This window comes from Barbus barbus, assembly GCF_936440315.1.
Source record: "Barbus barbus genome assembly, chromosome: 11".
NCBI classification, from domain to species: domain Eukaryota; kingdom Metazoa; phylum Chordata; class Actinopteri; order Cypriniformes; family Cyprinidae; genus Barbus; species Barbus barbus.
The window spans coordinates 5,712,384-5,732,346 of NC_136739.1; the positions used below are offsets into that span (position 1 = coordinate 5,712,384).

Below are 19,963 nucleotides of genomic sequence, written 5' to 3' on the forward strand. Positions count from 1 at the left end.
ATATTTAATGCAACTTGCAAGACAAAATCAAATTAATAAGTCAAACATCCAAGACACAGTGTACTGTGTATGCATTCAATTTTATTGAAGAAGGAAGATATCAATTGGCAGCGTTTTACCACCTCAAAATGTACATCAAAATCGAAACACTTATTTAATCAGGATACAAAAATACACATCTCAGTGACCTCCATATTGTAATAAATAGTTAACCATGCATCTACGATAAAAAGGCACAGAAAACAGTCACTTAGTAGTCATAAAAATTACCTAGGCTACTACTTACCAAAATCATCCAAATATCAATACAAGTGACTACCGTAACATTATATCCCAATAGTGAAAACACATACACGTCAGTTGTTTAACCTTAATAAATATGCAAGTATTGTAAATATACCTATACATGTAGTCTTAAAAATGAAACTGTGCCATTGTAAACACAATGTAAACAAGTGAAACTCACATCACACTTCTCTTAACTGGATATAAATCATGTCAAAGATATGTTACCTTGCTCTACAAATTCCCCAAATTATTTTGTTTTTGAAAAACCAGGCAGTTTACAGCTTTACGCTCACCATCACGGATAAGCCGGACCGTCACTCACAATCCAATGAAAAACCCTCAGTGGTGGCTTGAGAACTGAACTGAGGTTCATGTGATCATGTGCACATGTATTCAGTGTGGCATGAGAGGAAGACTGCACTTGTGTGATTTGAGTCTGTTGTGAACAAATGAACTATACAGAGGCACCATATACAAAGTTGATCTGCTAAAATTAAACCAGGCTTCGGGGAGCTGCGTAGCATTCTGGAAATGATCTTGTGTCTTTGGTCATGAGTCTAGCTAGTTGGGGAAATTACCTTTTGTAATACGGTCACTCAGAAATGGATATCTGAAAAGCATATCAGTACATTCAGTCATGTTTCAGAATGTGTGGAGGTATGTGCCCCTTAGGTTTCGATATTAATATTTCGATATTTCGATATAACAGTTGCTATAAATGCACCATTTGTTTGTCGGATCAAATGTTTATCAGATTACAGTTTTTTTCTCTCACCTATGAATAAGCCCAGATGACATTTTCTGCAGAGAAAATGTCTGTGAATGGATTTTAAATAGGTATAATGTGTGGTAGAGACTGAGTGGTAGTTGAAAGGCCAAAATATTTCCTAAACGAATACACAAGTGAAAGGGAATGTGTAAAACTTGTATTTGCGGAGTTCTGCTGGCGCAGATTTCACATGGGCCTGCCATTAAACAGCCATCCTGAAATCCTACAGGCAGACGCTGAAACCTCAGTAGGTGCTCACTACTGAGAAAAGACGGGAAGTGAGAGACATTAAGTTGCCAATTACACTGCAAAGGACAACAAGTTTGTGTGTAGCTATAAATAGGCTTATCAACTTTTAAAAGACAGGAGAAATAGTTTTCCTCGTTTTCATTTTGTACGTCCAGCATTATGCACCCAATCAAACTGGACGGTATTAAGTTCGTCTTTCATTTGGTGGAAGCTAGATGTATTGCGCAGATGCCAATATGGATAAGGCCAAACTACATTAAATTTGGGTTCACTTACAACAAGAATAAACATGGTTTGTGCAGACCACAATGTGTTTTGTGTGGTGAATTATTGGCTGCCGAGAGCATAAAACCATCACTGACATTTAGAAACCAAGCACACAAGCTATAAAAAGTGTAAATCACACTTTTACTGTTTGCGCATTCACAAAATTGTCAGTTCATGATAATATTAATGACTTTTAAGGACATTTTCTTGTTTGGCGCCATGATATATCCTGGATATCCGTATCCTGGAGCAAAACCGGTTGAGAACCACTAATGTAATCTATTATTGATTAATGAACGCTGTCATGAATTCAGTCTCATTTTTAATCCCATCGTTTTATAATAATGCCTAAACTCTCACCGAACTCTTCAAATGTGTATTTTTCTTTTTAAAAACATCCTGTTCGGTTCCACCCAACAGACCAAACCCCGTCCTCCAGGACTGTTCTCATCCTCCATATTTGTTTGAATTCTCACTTCAGGTAAATTGTGGGTAGAATTGGATTTCTTGGTTGGGAACACTACATCTTTTCCGACACTACTCACTTTCGCTCTGTATATATATCAAGTGCTAGTTTGATGTTATCGAACACCCTCCAGAGTAACGTTATAATATAACATAAACCTAAAATCTACTGTTATGAGTCCCGTGTGCGCTGTGGGTCGGGTTGGCTTATGTAGAACTACGTGTAGCTCCGAGCTCAAAATTTTCCATTTTGCGGAAAAAATAGAGGCACAACTGTTTTACAGTCGGTGTGAGGAAACATCCAGCCGTCTGGCAAATTATCCTGGAAGCACGGTTAGACAGGATCAACAATTTGCTTATGGAAGATTTATGAATTTTGGAGAGAACATGGCATGATTTGTCTGACCCAAAGTCCACCTTAATCCAAAACCGAAAAAAGAGGAGTGTGTGAAGTTTATCTTTTTAGTTTTCCATGGAAAAAACTCACATAATAAAGCTTCGTAGAGAAAAAATGTATAAAAGAAAAACAATATTGCACCTTCCATTGAGTACAACAGCATTTAACGTGTAAAGGCGGTTACTTAACAGAATAATTCACAAAGGTGCTCTATACACAAATAAACGTGTCATCTGATAATATCATGTAAGCGTTCTATTATACAAAGGCTCATAACTGGAGTTAACAGTTTAGACTTATAAACAGTGCATATATTAACAAACAAACAATCTCGTATACCCTGTAATGCCACCAACCAAATGTAGATGATCCTATCAAACTTGCACTGGGTTCCTGAACTCAGTAAATATCAACTATGTAAAGTTGCAGGTCAACTGCAATTTCCTATTCAAAACAATAGAAGTCCTATTTCAACTAATGTATAATAATACGCTTTAAACTACAAAGAGTCGCTGAGTTCCACGTTTTTCCGAATCACTTCAGATTTGACCATTTTCGATGAATATTTAAAAAAATTTAGGGGGAAAAATTAAACTTTTGAAATGTTCTAAAGAACATTTTGCGTTTTAAAAACCAGGGGACATTCGCTTTGGTTCTTATTTCACCGACTTACCTAACGTCCTACTGTAAGATTACAATATTTCTTACCAATAAAGCTCATCTGACAATAAAAATGGCACATGCCGCTGCTTTGACACAAGGTTTCCATGCAGACAGATAAATAGAAATAAATCAACAGTCTACTTTGACCAAAGGGATGCTTCAGTAGTAACAAATGGCATTATACTAAATTCATATAAAACTTGTTCAAGTGTTAGTTTGTACAATAAAAAACAAGACGCAGATCATGCAGTAAAACAAATATATCCAAATATAGCAAGCATACCATGCATCAGTATGTCACTGGCGAAGGAATCCCCTTTTGACCTTTCCTGGACTGCACCGCCGCACTACGATGATTGCCGTTTGATTGCGATACACCAGCAGACTTTTTCCCGTCTCCTTAAAATGTAAACAGTGCAGAATATTGCTGACACATCACATCGCCCTCCTATTGTTGCCATCTACCGCAAGGCAAAGAGCCAGAGAGCTACTCAGAGGCAATGTGCTCCTCTCCTCTCGGTTTGGAAGTCCTGTTCTGCTACTTGATTTGGAATCTGTTAAAGAGGCCAGAGGTCGCGTGCACGATGAGAATTGCATACCTGATTGTGTCGTCGAAGCGATAAGTGAGGAATGGCTTTTCTATGGGGCTAAAAGTCTCGGACACAATCCTTGTCGTTTTGGCACCAAAACAAACATTCCTAGCTTTTCTACAAGCTATTCCTACAAAGATCCACGACATCAAAGCGCTTCCCAAGCTGGAGCTCCCGCTTCAACTCCTCTTCGCTCACAAACGAAATGTGTGTTAACGTCTCTCACAGGTCCACCATCGAACTCTTGGCCAACTCCTTAGTTCCCTGGAGAATTCTCTTCATATGACCCACCTTCGAGATCCCCAGATCCTAGAGGAAGCAGACAAACAGAAGTGCACTCAGAACGAGGCGTTTCCAGAGCTCACACCTTCAGGAGTTCAGCTCACGTACTATAACTATATACGTTATTTTGACTTGTTGCAGTTAATTACTCTTTGATTCTTTTGGATTTTTGTTTTGCGGAATAAAACACTTTTATTGCACTATTGCTATCATAAACCAAGTGTTTTCAAAGCATTTTATTTTAGTGTCTTTGCTACACACGCTACAAATACTTACTGCAGTAATGACAGCAAATTATGCATAATTACAAGCAACCAATCCTAAACCACCAAACCCTAAAGCTATAGTAAGTACAGGTTTTATTTAATATTTCTCAGTACTGATTTGTTTAACTACACTGTAACAGAGACACCTTAAAATAAAATTCAAATGTAATTTAAAAAATCAAAACAAATATTAAAATAGTACTTTAATATTTAATGTTCCACTCAATACAATTTGATTGAAGAAAGTATCATATTTGTATTTTCTCTTAGACATTATTACCATTTTTACAGTAATGAATTAACAATGGTCATTTAAACACAATAATATTCACATTTCTTAAAGAGTAAAGCTGATTTTCAACCAGCTTTGTATTACAATGTGTACACTTTCTCCATGTTACACTCGCACTGAGATATTCCATTTATTTGATAGCAAAAGCCAGATGGATGACGTAAAATGCCTCATTCTGCATCATCCGGTGGATTTATGACAGCTCTGGGGTTTTTGTGAAAAGTATAGATTGTTTTTGCAGAGACAGACAGTCATCATATCGAGTCCAGTGCATTATGGGTGTTGAAGTTTCCCTACTTTTTGGCAAAAGCGAACACTACAGCTAACCCTTTAAGTAAGACTATTTTTTATTTAATTTGTAGTTCAAATATATGCTATGTCAATATAGGAGTCTTGAATGTATGTTTTGCAGTATTGACCATACACTTAAGTACAATCAAAGTCAGGCATTTTCCACAATCATTTTAAACTGATAATCAGTCAAACAATCAATTTAAAATGATTATGGAAATTCCTGACTCTGGTGTCTCCCCAAACTGTTATAAAACCATCTGTGTAGTAGGTTTGAGATAAAGCCACAGAAAACACAGTGACATCTAGTTGCAGTCAGGCTAATCTAAACGAGGCATTACACAGATACAAATACAGATAAATTTTGTTAAAGTACGTTTCCATTTAAGCAATTTGTGTACTATATTTGCTATTATTTTAATTATACTTTGCCATTATATTGGTCATCGTCCACTCTGCTCTCTACATATTTCTATCAGCATCGGCCATTACAACACCAATATCAGTTTATCAATAGTTAAGCAAACACAACAACCCAGGTTAACCTCGGGTTTAAACAATGCAGCTGATCCAGTGACAGCACGTCACAATACCGCTGAATTTGAGCTGGACTGGTTTACACCTGACACACTCAAATCTATTTATGTCCCAATTAAGTTAAGTTTGAGGACATCCCTAAAGACAGAATGAGGTTAGACCAGATAGATGGCAGGGACGTTTGAAATGGGGGGGGGGCACAGTCCAAGGTTCACTAGTGATTGTGATAATAAGTGTTACCAGAGCACCTCACACATTCAGCACTACACAACACTGAGCTGCTTTCACCAACCCTTTATGTAATTCTTCAACACTGGGAGGTGTGATTCATGAGCATTTATAGCACCTTAATTGAATGTATTATGATATATTTCTTACTTCAACGAGTGCACATGAAAGCGTCATTGAGTTTCTGGGGAGGATGTTTATAGTGATCCATCACTGTGCCAAACTGCCAGACCATTCGAGTGATAATCCTAGACAGTTTCATTGTTTAACATAGCTCCACTATACAGCTATAACCAATAAAACATTGTAAGTGAGGTCCTGTTTATATCTCATTATTGCATCAATCTCAGTAGATCTGATCACAAATGAACAACACTAAACAAATTTAAATAGAGTCTGTTTTGGGATTTGATCACAAACCTCATGTGGAGAAAAGTTGATATATTATATTATTTTGCAGTAGTTCTCAACTGGTTTTGCAGGTGTTTTCTCCAATCTTCCTATTCTCACTATGCATCGTTATCATTTTTTAAATTTGCATTTCAGACCTGAGACTGTGTCATGAGACACCAGTTGAGAACGACTGTCATATACAATGACATAAATAATGCATTTAGTGAATAAATGTGTGAAAATCATGTGAAACACATCTGAAATACTGTTTCTCAACCAAAATAATGCACTTGAAACGTCACATTTCTGGCAAAAATGTACTTGTTTTTACTTTATACCGCCTTGTCAGCATGCAGTAGCACTGTGATATAGTTAGTGGCACTATTGAACAAAATTTGGGGTCAGTAAGCCTTTTTTTTTTTTTTTACTTTTATTCAGCAAGGATGCATAAAATTGATTAAAAAAAAAGTGACCGTAGAGACTTTTATAAGGATTTCTATTTCAAAGTATCACGGTTTCTATAAAATATTACGCAGCACAACTATTTTCAACACTGACAATAATCAGAAATATTTACTGAGCTCCAAATCAGTATATTAGAATGATTTCTGAAGGATCATGTGACACTGAAGACTGGAGTAATGGAGTGATCTGATCAATAATCAGTAATAACGGAGTAATGGTATAATCACAGGAATAAGTTACATTTTAAAAAATGTGACCCTGGGCCACAAAACCAATCATAAGTAGCACGGGTTTATTTGTAGCAATAGCCAACAATATATTGTATGGATCAAAATGATCCAAAAGTCATTAGGATAATAAGTAAAGATCATGTTCCATTAATATATTTAGTAAATTTCTTACTGTAAATATATCAAAACTTAATTTTTGATTAGTAATATGCATGGCTAAGATCTTCATTTGGACAACTTTAAAGGCGATTTTCTCAATATTTAGATTTTTTTGCGCTCTCAGATTTTCAAATAGTTGTATCTCGGCCAAATATTGTCCAATCCTAACCATACATCAATGGAAAGCTTATTTATTCAGCTTTCAGATTATGTATAAATCTCAATTTTAAAAAAGTGACCCTTATGACTGGTTCTGTGGTCCAGAATCAAATATGTTCAAATATAAAACAGTTATTTTAAATTGTAATAATATTTCACAATATTACAGTTTTTACTGTATTTTTGATCAAATAAATGCAGTCTTGGTGAGAATAAGAGACTTCTTATAAAAATCTCATCACAAACCCCAAACTTTTGAACGGTAGTGTAAGTACTCAAGAAATTCGAGATCTTCCCCTCACGATCACTTGTGAGTGATGAGACGCATGTTCATAGGAGGTGTAAACAGGGCCTGATTTGCTCCAAAAAAAAAAAAAGCGCTCCCCGACTCGCACACATATAAACATGTTGACTGTACTCATGAGCTACACAAACAGAGGCATGTCGGTGTGCAGCTGCCCATCACACAACGCATCTTCAGAGCCTAGCCGACTTAAGATAACCCTACGTGCATCAGGCGGTTAGTCGTGTAAGTATTCGGAGACCCGAACGACACTTGCACAGAGGAAGCCAAGCAGAGCAGTGCAGCACAAAATAGCAAACAGGGTGACAGGTAAGAGGACAGAGAGAGAGAGTCAAAGAGCGAGATGGACAGAGAAAGAGCGTTTCGGTTGTTCTGAGGGACATCGTGAGGCACAGAAAGGGGTTGTGTGTATACCTTGAGGTCTCTCCTCTCCAGGTGCAGGAGCTCGGAGCCGCGGATGTCGTGGCGGATGAAGGTCTCTTTGTATTCTCCCAAGCTGAGCTGCTCCAGCCAGACGGCCACCTCCTCAGTGCCCCACCTCTGAACTACACAAGTACAGAGCGAGAAGCCCCCTTCAGTGTCCAACCCCCGTACACTCGCAGGACACAAGCAAACAGGGTCAGGCCGAGAGGAGGAACAAGTCAAAAACAACCACAAAAGGAAAAGGGCACCAAAATCAAATCAAACAGGAAAGAGAAGACACAGAGAGAAGTGGCGGCAGCAGCTGGCAAAGAGAGGGTTAAACAGGTTCGGTTTGGTCACTGGCACACCTGGAGGCTTTTCTGGCATGCAGGTTATCACAAGTGGCACGTCCACCATCATCCCATTAAGTGCAGACACAGAGACAGGAGAGAGAGGACGAGGAGGAGGAGGAGGAGAAGGGAATGGGAGGCTGAAGCCTGTGCGACCTAACGCTCCTAAAGTCCCAAAACACTCTGTTGTTGTGGATGGTGTGTTAAATCCCCGCAGCAGACGTACACGTCAAAGTCAGGGCCAAACTACGTTCAGTTTAAGAGTGTGGACGTATGCAAATCTGTTATGACATTCACCCTGGATAAACATGCCTGAACATGTCAAAGAATATGATGGATTATATTTTGTAAAGCGGAGAGCCTACTTTGATCCCTCTGAAATCGTTTTTGGAGAGTAATATGTACTAAGTATGCACTGTCCTCAGAAATCTGGACTGTTTCAACAAGGATTAAAGGTGATGTGTGTAACTTAGTTTTTTTAAGTGCAAACAACTCCAGGAAGAATTCGTCGCTCGAGGTTAGTGCCATCAAATCTGCACTAATAAATAATCTGCACTAATATATGTGTATTATTGTTATTATTATTAAATTAAATTAATTAATTTATTAATTGATAGATAATAATAATAATATACACATTTTGTCCATTTTTGGAGGCTAAAACTGAAACCGAGTTTTGAAAAGATTTTTTTTTCACCTTCTAATATGAAATCAAGAAAAACACTAAAAACAAACTTATCTTGGGTACATTAAGTATATATATATATTTTTTTTTTTTTATTGTTACAATTATTACTAGCATTATTAAGGATGATATTAATGTGTAAAATACACAATGCATATTGATAATAATACTAATACTGATAATAGTATTAGTATTAGTATCATTTTGCCAATTTTTGGAGGCTAAAACTTAAAGTTTTTTCACCTGCTAATATGAAATCAAGAAAAACATGAAATGCACATAACTAATTTATCTTGGGTACATTAAGCGTATTTTTATTATAATTTTTTATTATTACTATTATTATTAGCAGTTTTAAGGATGAATCATCATTGATATTAATGTGTAAAATACACATTGCACACTAATAATATTAATAGAAATAATAATACACACATTTTGCCAATTTTTGGATGCTAAAACGTAAACTGAGTTTTTTCACCTGCTAATATGAAATACATAAAAAAATTATCTTGGGTACATGAAGTGTATTTTTGTTATTTAATTATTACTATTATTATTAGCATTATTAAGGATGATATTAATGTGTAAAATACACATCGCATATTAAAAATATATATTATTATATTATTAATAATAATGTGTAAAATATACAGCATATTTTATTATTATTATTATTAATACATAAATAATTTTTTGGAGGCTAATAAAATGAAATAATTTGAGTTTTTCACCATTTTGAAATGAAATAATAATAAACAAAATGATCTTGGGCATGCGTCAGTCAGTCAGTCTCCTCCTGTCTAAACGGTCCTGGCCAGGAGAGAAGGGTCTGGCTGCAGACTTGCACTTGCACTCTCAGACACTTACGCTTCCGCGAGTGACATCACTTGCAGTCTTTTTAATTTTGTTCTATTTATTGATTATTTTTTGTTTGAATCTCTCAACATTTTACAACAGTAGCCAGGTGGTGAAGACAAGAAAAAAGAAGCACAAGTGTCTGAGAGTGCAAGTGCAAGTCTGCAGCCAGACCCTATTGGATGAGCTGCAGTATAAACCAGACTTCATGAAGAAAGTCAAATGTCTGGCTACTAAAAGCTTTCTATGTTGAATTCCTAATGACACTTTCCAAACATTGCTCTGTTTGTTTGGCTCTATAGTCAATGTCTGCTTCAACAAATGGGATAAGTTTGGGGCAGGACGGTCAGTTTGGCGGGAATCTGGGAAGAAGGAGTGTTTTGGACACCTGTTTGAAAAACCATCATTATTTTAAACATTTCTGTTCAGTGCTGCCAGTGACAGGAATTACACACTTCACCTTTAGCCGTTATACGTGTAGCACATGTGCAGTATGACATGTTTGGGTTTGTGTTGTTCCCCTTCTGTGCGGTACACCTTGGTTCGTGCCTGCTGTTCATGTGAAGACACATGGACTGTTTCTGACTCACAGGACTACACCATGACCAGAGGCGTGCAGGGGTGCTCATGGATGGTTGGGTTGGACTGAGGACCATTGGACATGAACAGAGAGTCCTCTCAGAAGAGGATGTACATGCTGTATGGCGCTCTATATTATCAGGTCACTGCATCCATGGGCCATCACTTCCTTTAATAGTTCCCCATATTGTCAGCAGTCATGAACAATCTTTTTTTTTCTTTTTTTTTACAAAAAATAAAAAACAAGTTCAGAGTTTCAGAGTCCTGCTTTTGCATCTTTTCCAATAAAAAAAGCAAGATGTAACACTAATACACTTTTACATGACTATGAATGCAACAAAAGATGAGGCATCCATGATTTAGTGTCTGTCACATGTGAGGATATTCAAATACTGTATATGTGGACACACACACACACACACACACACACACACACACTTACCTGACTGTGGGCTGGACTTCTTCAGGGCTTTCTCCTTCTTGAACTTTGGCACTATGCGAAACATGCCACTCCGACTGTTTCTTTTTCCGTACTCGAGGGAGTTATCCTGTCTCACACAAAATGACCTGTCAGTCTCAGAGTCAAGGAACTTCAAAATACTTCACATTTGTTAGTATATTATACTTGTACACTATTGTTGAAAAGTTTGGGGTCAGAAAGATTTTTTAATGTTTTAGAGAAAGAAAGAAATCTCTTCTATTCACAAGGGCTGAATTTATTTGACCAAAAATCCAGTAAAAACAGTAATATTGTGAAATATGTTTACTATTTAAAATAACTTGATTAAATTTTAATATCTTTTAAAATGCTATTTATTCCTGTGATGTAGTGTTGTCAAAAGACCCAGTACTTCGGTACCAAGTCGGTACTAAAAAAACCCGGTTCTTGACGCGTACGGCCCTATGATTTCCGCGATGCAGAAATAATTTTTAAGAAATTATCTCATAATATTTCTTCCATGCTTTAATTTGAATAGTAAATCCCCTTTATTTACCAAAAAAAATAATGTTTAAATATGATAAATTAAAATACAAATTAAATTTGGGTGAAACTTGTTTATTGTTTTTCATACTTTTATTACTTGCGGAAAAACTTGAAGCACAATTTTAAATAAGTATAAAGAATGGCATTGATTTTTGTACATTTTCTTTTTGTTTGACTTTATTAATAAAAATAGTGTGTTTTTTAATTAGCATGTTTTTGTGTTTTTCTTTGGTACCGAAATCGGCACCGATAACTGTGGATTTTCACTGGTATCGGTACCGAATACAGAAATTTTGACAACACTACTGTGATGTAAAGCTGAATTTTCTGCATCATTATTCCAGTCTTCAGTGTCACATGATCCTTCAGAAATCAATATCATGCTTAATATTTTTGTGAAAACTGTGATACATTTTTTTTGGATTCTTAAATAAATAGAAAGTTCAAACAGAACAGCATTTATTTATAAAAATAAATCTTTTGCAACATTATAAATGTCTTTACTGTCAGGTCTGATCAATCTGACCCCATACCAGTGTTATCTTAGCATAGTTGAGATATACTTATTATAGTTCTTATTAATATTTTAAATTTTATGTATATATATATACATAATGAAATATATATGTATATATATGTATATGTGTGTATATATATATATATATATATACATATATATTTCATTTTCATTTCAAAGATTTAGTAATTTTGTTGTTTTTTGGTCTTTTTTTTTTTTGTAGGTCTATAATATTTTTAACAATTTTTATTTTGGTTTTAGTCATTTTAGTTTCCTTGGCAACTAGCTGTAATAAAACAAGTTTAAGTTTTTTTAAATATATTTTTTTCAAGTAACATTTTTCTTCTTTTTAAATAGTTGTAGTTTACTATAATAACTCTGCCCCGTATATTTGAATAGTAGTGTATGTATACATATTAGGGAAGCTGATATTGTGGAAATGAGATATTTTTAATAGAGCAAAGGAATATCTTCACAAATAAAAGATATTTGAAAGAACATCAAGTTCGAACAACATTGGACCCCACTGACTTTCGCTGAACACACTGTTTTGTGTTTTACAGATAGAAGAAAGTTATCCAGGTATGTAATGACATGAGGGTGAATAAATGATTTCGGCATGTCCATTTCCGAAAAATATCCAGTAGAGGGAACAAGCTTTAAGGGAGCTATTGTTTCTGCTTATCTCGGTTTCTGTAGGATGTGCTCACCTCCTCGTCATTGGGCTGTAAGATGTGGTAGAGCCAGGGGATCTCTGCCAGCTTTCCCAGTTCAACCTCAACGCTCTGCAGGGCACTGGACAGCAGCTCTTCATGTGGATGGTCCAGTTGCTAGAGAAATAAATGAGTTGAAGCCTCAGTCCATTTCCTGTTTTATTTATTTTGCTACTGTATCTGGTGGACTACTATAGCCATACGCAACTGGCATGGTCATTCTGGTGAGGGAAAATTGTATTGCTTGAAAGTTTATACCTTAAGACTGTTATTATAGTCAATTATGTTTCATTAAAAGGAGTAGTGTACCCAAAAATGTAAATTTGCTGAAAATTTACTCCAAGTATAAGCTTTGTATTAGATGCTTCCCCTAAAATGCTTTCAACATAGATGTGAAAAACAAATGCAAGACTCCATTTGCTCTGCAACTCAGCGCAGTTTAAGAGAAATAATGGAGATGCTAAAAAGATCTCATTTGTGATTATTCTTCCTTATGGGGACCTGCTTTGCAGAACCATTAACATGGAAAAGGTGAATGAAAATGAGCTTAAAACATTAAATCAACTCACCAATGGCACTCGTCCTACTAGCAGCAACTCAGTCTCATTGTGCAGGGCCTTCACGGTGCTGGCCACCTCAATGGCAGTGTTTCTTGTCAGGCTCTGAGGAGAACAGATGAATCAGACATGAGAATTTACTCATAATTTTGTGACCTATTTGAACCATGAGGACAACAGAGCACAACAGTTGGGTTCCTGAAGGAAAAATACCATTCATTTTCTCAAACGAGACACCGGTTTTTAATGATAATGCAAAACGATTGTCATACATAACTATCATGTGCTCTGAGATTGATAATATGTGTATAAAAAAATCAGTATAGAACTTTGAACTCTTTCACACCAAACCCAGATTATAATTGTGTGATGATGTCATAGTTTTATTTGGAGACAAAGTGTTTTTTTGTAATAGTATAGAGGACGAATGATGATAATTCATTGGTGTGAACTGGCATTGCTCACCTCGGGGAACTTGGGGTGTGTTTTGTTGATGGCGTGTGAGGAGGCGTTGACGGCGTGGGCAAGCTCCTGCTCGAGGAGTTGGTAGTTTTTGGCAGCCTCGCAGATCCTGGTGATGAGATCCTCTGCGGCTCGAGCGCACATCTGGATGAGCGTGGCCTCCTCCTCTGTGGCCAGATCCACAGAGTGCTGAGGATACAGGTGCGGCCTCAGCGGAGGCTTGTCGTATTTCAGTTTATCCTCCCAAGACTTCAGCGTGTTTTCAAATGCCTTTATTGAAAAACAAATAAAAGACTCTTTTAAATGATAGTGAGTTTTACAGCCAGTGTTTAGTAAGGACACACACATTGACACTTATAAACCATCTTACTTACTAAGACTTATAACTGGAAGATATAGAGTGGCAACTGATATTTACATAGGCCTAGTTGTCTTCTACACTGTTATAAAAATCTCATTGATTAACATTGCAAACAGAATTTCATCATATTTTTGACAATATAAATAACAACATCTGCACCAGATTGTATATTTTTGCTCAGTTTGGGCATCTGAATAAAAATTTAGGTGCTATTTCTTCTTCGAGTAAGAGCTCCATGTTCTCTCTACATCATAATATATTATGAACCATAAAAGCCTGATGTATCAAATATGATACTCAAAAGTTTGGGGTCAATATATATATATATATATATATAGACTTGTAAAGAATAAATTGCAGTTTCCACAAAAATATTAAACAGTGCGACTGTTTTTAACAATTATGAATCTTTAAAATAATTATTTTAAATTTAATATTTCACAATATTACTGTTTTACTGTATATTTGATAAAATTAACACAGTCTTAGTGAGCAGAAGAGACTTCCTTTAACAACATTCAAAATCTTACTGACCTCAGACTTTTGAACATTAGTGTTAGTGAAGCTATTATTGGACGAATTATTGAAATTATTCAAACTGATCTAATGCCGTTTTATGGTAATATTGTGGAAATAAATTCCCCAAATCACGCTTCTTCCCCAAAAATACTCACTCGGTCTCGTGTCAGCATCTGGGCCCGGTTCTTGTGCTGAATCTTGATGACTCCAGGAGGCTGAATCCAGGCCTCTCCATCCACCTGGACCGGCACTCCTTCATCTCCCAGGATGGTGATCTTCACCGTGCGACACTGGATGGGATGAGGTGAGTTACACACTATCACCATTATTCACATCCTTGACAGATCTGTGTCATTCGTGTGTGAGGTGTGTTTACCTGTGCAATACGGTGATGCTGCAGTTTGATCACCCTTGAGACAGCCATCTGCATACTACCAAACACAGCGACCACTTCCAAAATTTTATCATCAAATGAAGGGGCACAAAATATCTGCACAAAAAGACAAAAAAAATAATAATGATGAAAATAGCTCACCGCCACATGTGGGCTCCTTACAGGCTCACCCTCAAGATTCACAATGAGAAAAAAATTAAAATTCTCCTAAAAAACTATTAACTCTATAAAGCCAATCATATTTGATACATTTTGATTGAACTCTTTTACACAATCTACTACATGCTTTCTGTCATCTGATTGATAGTTTATATTTTTTAGCAAGTAAAATACATTTTATTATAATCGTAAAAATGTTCCCTTTCAGGTCTTCGTACATGTGTTTTTGCTGTGAAATATTTACAGATTTTTATAATAAGAATAACTTTTATATTATAAGTAATATTTCAAGATGAATACTTAACTCGATTATTCATACATAATTCTTTTTGAAAAATCATATTAAAATGTGAGCATCAAATATGAAGAACATTTATATGTATCTCTCAATTATCACTGTTTTGCCCTGCATTATATGTTTGGCCTCATAATAAAAACTACAGACTTTGATCATAAAACTGAGCATTTAAAGGGTTAGTTCACCCAAAAATGAAAATTAGTCTTACTTTAATTAATTAGCCTTATATAACCTTACTAAGACATATTATTGGGAGATATAGAGTGACAACAGATATTTAAATGCATTTTATAGTATTTAAGTAGTTTGCTATACTGTTATAAAGCTTTCATAGCTTTCAACATTTAATTGTCCTTTTTTGGCATATAAATAACATCTACAACAAATTTCATATTTTTGCTCAGTTTGGGTGTCTGAATGAAACAGTTATTTTTTTTCTCCTCGAGTGTGAGCTCCATATTCTTACTGAAATATACTATATGAGTCATGAAAGCATGATGCAAGCAAACTTTATATATTTTAATTTTTTTATTTTTAGATTTTGTCTAAAGGCTCAATAAACAAGTCCATTAGAAAAAACAAAACTAAACATATTTTTCAGACTATTCATATGTCAGGATTTTTTGAACTGAGTCCTCGACTGTCCTGTCCAAGATCACAGGCATCTAAGCGTTCTGCACTCTGCCCTTCTGTAACCAGACCTTGTAGCACTCAAACCATGTCCGGAGGTAACCTCATTCTGAACGAGGCCCTGTGAGCTAAAACAAACCAGCTGCCAAAAGGCCACTTGTTGTGAACAAAGGCCCGTGTCACTCTGGGTTCAAAAGGTTTTGTTCAGAGCCAGCTGCACGTTAAACAACACGAGTCAACACAGGGCCTGCTCATCCTCTTAATTAAACAAGTCTACATTATTTCCTCTCTACATGGTGTCATATTTCAGCTCTTAATTGACGTCTAAGGGCTGAACAGCTCAGAGTCAGGATGGAAATGCTGTTTGATGAGAAAAACCCCTTATGACCTCTAGCAGCATGACTTACGTCATCCTCTTTGGTGCCGCCCCAGAAATTGGTTCCCCCGGCGTAGCTGGGGATGTTCAGCACAGCGATTCCCTGGAGACTGGGGAGTGGGATGTACTGGCCGTCACACTGCAGAATCAATCACACAACCATGAGCAGACCTGAACATGAAACTGGGACAGCAATGGCTTTCATTCGTCTCACCTCCAGCTGAACTTTCTGCTCCAAGTTCTTGTAGGTCCGCTGCAGAAGCTCTTTCGTCCCCAGAACTCCATACCACATCATGTTTTTAGTGCGACTTCTGGACGGTGAAAGAAATACCAGTCAACCGTTGAGTCCTGGTCAGTGGTGTTTTGGTAAATTCAGTATATGAAATAAGATTATGCTAATATCCTGAACTACCTGCATTTCTCTGGGTGCTCCTCTCGCTTGTTGTTGAACTCCAGTGAGATCTTTGCATCTAGCCCAATCCCAAAGTAGTTATTCATCACACACTTCTCCAAATAGCCCTCTCTGTGAGAGAAATTACTTGTTTAAGTTTTACGAATGCATTTAAAATATACTTAAAGAAGAAAAAGGAAACCGAAGCTCTTACAGTGAGTCCAGGTCAGGATCTATGAAGGGTGTTGCACCAAAGGGATCAATGTTGGCAAGCAGCATCTTACTGATTATGGAGCTTCCAGCTATAGAGGCAGCAAGACCTGCCCGCAGACCTGAAGACCAACCAAAGGATGAATTTGAGACTTCAAATCAGAAAAACCATAATTAAAATTAATATTTTAACGAAAAGTCTATTACTGATTACTCATCTCATTGTTTTTACCGTTTAACTTTCTTTTTAGTGAAACACAAAATAAGATGTACTGTAGACACTTTAAGCATCATGAATATCGTCCTTATGACTTGTGTACTATATTCCAAAGGAGGTCTGAGGTCGTATGATAGCTTCATGTGAGAAACCGACTGAAATTTAGGATTACTTATATTAGTATTATTTTCAGCAAATAAAAATTTACATTTTGGTCTGTTCCTCACACAAAGCTTCCAGTTTTCAAAAGTACAACTTAACATGCTTTTGCTTATTATGGAAATAAAAACTATTCTTTAAAACGATATACTTAAGTGAGACCTGAATTTTTGGACACTTACCTACATGTTAATTGCAATTAAATTAAAATGTATTATAGTTTAAATTTACATTAAATGCAATTGGATGAATATTTGAGTGTTTTTTGATCCACTTAAGTTAGACACAAGTACATAGTTATATGTAATTTGCTAATTATTTCTAGTGTTTTTGAAATATTATTGTAGTGTACTGCACAATGTAATTACGGTATACTAAAATATAAATTAATGTAATTTCTATGTGCTTTTGTGATTAGTACTTTTAACTGATATAATTACAAAGTGCATTTTTAAAAGTGTCATGAAACTGTGCTCTTTTTAAGTACACTTTATTGTGCTTTTACTGTATTTAATTAATGTTATAGTTTATGTACAGTTTTTTTTTTTAAATTGCACTTAAGATTTGAGGTACACTACTTGAAGCGCACATTCAATACAATTCTTTTTTACAAGCATTCTGCAGACTTCTGGACAGCATTTATGAACCCTGCCCTTTTTAAAAGCAGCCACAGGTCACTATTCACTTTCACTACACGGAAAAGAGCAGCTCACACATTTTTCCTAACATCTCCTTTTGTGTTTAGTGGACAAAAACGAAAGTCATGCATGCTTGAAACAGCATGAGAGTGAATAATTGAGGACAGAAATTGCACTTTTGAATGTTTTCCGGTCAGCAGCAGCAAAGATGCGGTCGTACCGGGACAGATGATGCGTGTGTTGAGAACAGGCAGGTTCTCCTTGCTCGTGGTGAAGGGAGTGATGGAAAAGGAGCCGCAGGACTGCGTGCTGCGACTCACACGCCTCTCTGGCGGCGAACAGGGCGACTTAGCCACTGCAAAAACACAAGCACAGAACAAAACATGAGCTCATGTGTACAACACACTCATTCGTCACAGCAATAATCTACCCAAGTGCCTGTTACACAGCAAAATCTAATGCTATTTTGTTTTCTAAATGCTCAGTTTTTCCAGCACGTAAGTATAACCCGTGGATTTTGGTCACTGGCTCTCAACAAGAAGTGAAAAATCTGCTGTAAAAGAGATATTCAGCAGAACGTAACCCACATAAACAAACCAAAACACATCAAGGGCACTTAACAGTTATGAGACGCAGGAGCCCTTGAGAGACTGAACCAACTAAAGAGAATAAAGCCAGTGTATCATGCCTCACTGGAAACATGAGCAGACAGCAGGCCACTATGTAAACAGGAAGTGCCACTGTCCAGCAAACAATGATATGTTCTCTATAGACAGAGCTATAGCACAGGGATCCTCTGGGACACCTACAAATAATTGCAGCCATAAACACTTACAGTCTGTAAGCCATAAGGAAATCCTAGACCTTTTGAAGGAAAAAGATTGTGTTATTGTGCAATTTTGCAAAACAAAAGCTTGTCTCCCCATTTAGAACAGCTGGCTTCATAAAAACAACTATAACTATAAGAGTAAAGGCCTTTTCAGAGATTATTAATAGAAATAAACACATAATAATAATAATAATGATGATAATAACAACAAAAATAATAATAATTATCGTGATAATAATTATAATAATTTATGTTGCTGATTTTTTAAACTATGAGTAATTATTTATTAATAATAATAATTATTAGTAGTTCATGTAGCTGCCTTTTTTATTTGAAAACTTAATATTATAATAATAATAATAATAATTATGATGATAAAGATAATAATAATAATCTTTGCTGATTTTAGAGAAATGTGTAAAACAACTTTATAGTAATTCTTTATAATACTACTAATAATAATAATGATGATAATGATAATAATTCATGTTGCTGAATTTTTTAAAATAAAAACCTTATAAAGTTGCTGAAATTTTAAACTAAAAGTAATGTGTGAAACACCTAATAGTAATTTTTTAATAAAAATAAACCCATATAAAAATAATAATAATAATACTAATAACAATGTTTCTGATGTTTTAAACTAAGACTAATGTGTAAATCAACTAATAGTAATTATTTATTTATAATAATAATGAAAATGATGATAATAATAATAATAACAACAACAACAATGACAACATCAATAATTTAGGTTGGTGAAATTTTAAACTAAAAATAATGTGTGAAACAACTAATAGTATTTTTTAAATAAAAATAAACTCATATAATAAATCATAATAAACATATTAATACTACTACTACTAATAATAATAATGTTTTTTTTTAAACAGACTAATGTGTCAAATTACTAAGAGTAATTATTTTTTTAGAATATTAATATTAATAATAATTTATGTTGCTGCATTTTTACTATAAAAATAATAATAATAATAACAATAATTTAAGTTGGTGAAATTTTTAACTAAACATAATGTGTGAAACAACTAATAGTGAATTTTTAATAAAAAAATAAGCCTATTAATAATAATAATAATTTAAGTTTCTATTTTTTTCAACTAAAAGTAACGTGTAAAACAAATAACAGTCTTTCTTTTTTACATAAAAATAATCCCCAAAATAAATAAATAAAAATCAATAATAATAACAACAACAATTTATGCTGCTGTTAATTTGTTTTAAACAAGTTACATTGAATTGCAATAATTTACTATAATGAGTTTGTCACTAGAGGGCAGCACTAACCCTTTCAGCCACAAACGCATTCAGATACTTCAGCTCTAAACCAAGGGCTGAATCACAGTTCATCCCAAATAAAGT

General features: G+C 35.3%; 1 protein-coding gene across 2 annotated transcripts in view; it reads right to left on the reverse strand.

Annotated features, from left to right (window-relative positions):
- Nucleotides 1-68: 68 nt before the first annotated feature.
- LOC306877386 (diacylglycerol kinase eta-like) overlaps nt 69-19,963 on the reverse strand; it is a gene marked incomplete at its 5' end in the record, with an annotated part of 86,019 nt that continues 66,124 nt past the window's right edge. The window contains 12 exons of one of the 2 annotated variants that reach the window (XM_079429148.1): nt 69-3,997; nt 10,611-10,716; nt 12,381-12,500; nt 12,953-13,045; nt 13,406-13,672; nt 14,438-14,572; nt 14,659-14,772; nt 16,171-16,278; nt 16,354-16,450; nt 16,552-16,662; nt 16,745-16,862; nt 17,975-18,109. In XM_079429148.1, the coding sequence (XP_079285274.1) occupies nt 3,945-3,997; nt 10,611-10,716; nt 12,381-12,500; nt 12,953-13,045; nt 13,406-13,672; nt 14,438-14,572; nt 14,659-14,772; nt 16,171-16,278; nt 16,354-16,450; nt 16,552-16,662; nt 16,745-16,862; nt 17,975-18,109 (1,457 nt within the window). In that variant the 3' untranslated portion in view covers nt 69-3,944. Of the gene's footprint in view, nt 3,998-10,396; nt 10,717-12,380; nt 12,501-12,952; nt 13,046-13,405; nt 13,673-14,437; nt 14,573-14,658; nt 14,773-16,170; nt 16,279-16,353; nt 16,451-16,551; nt 16,663-16,744; nt 16,863-17,974; nt 18,110-19,963 lie in introns of those variants that run through there. The other variant, XM_079429149.1, reaches the window with a different exon arrangement.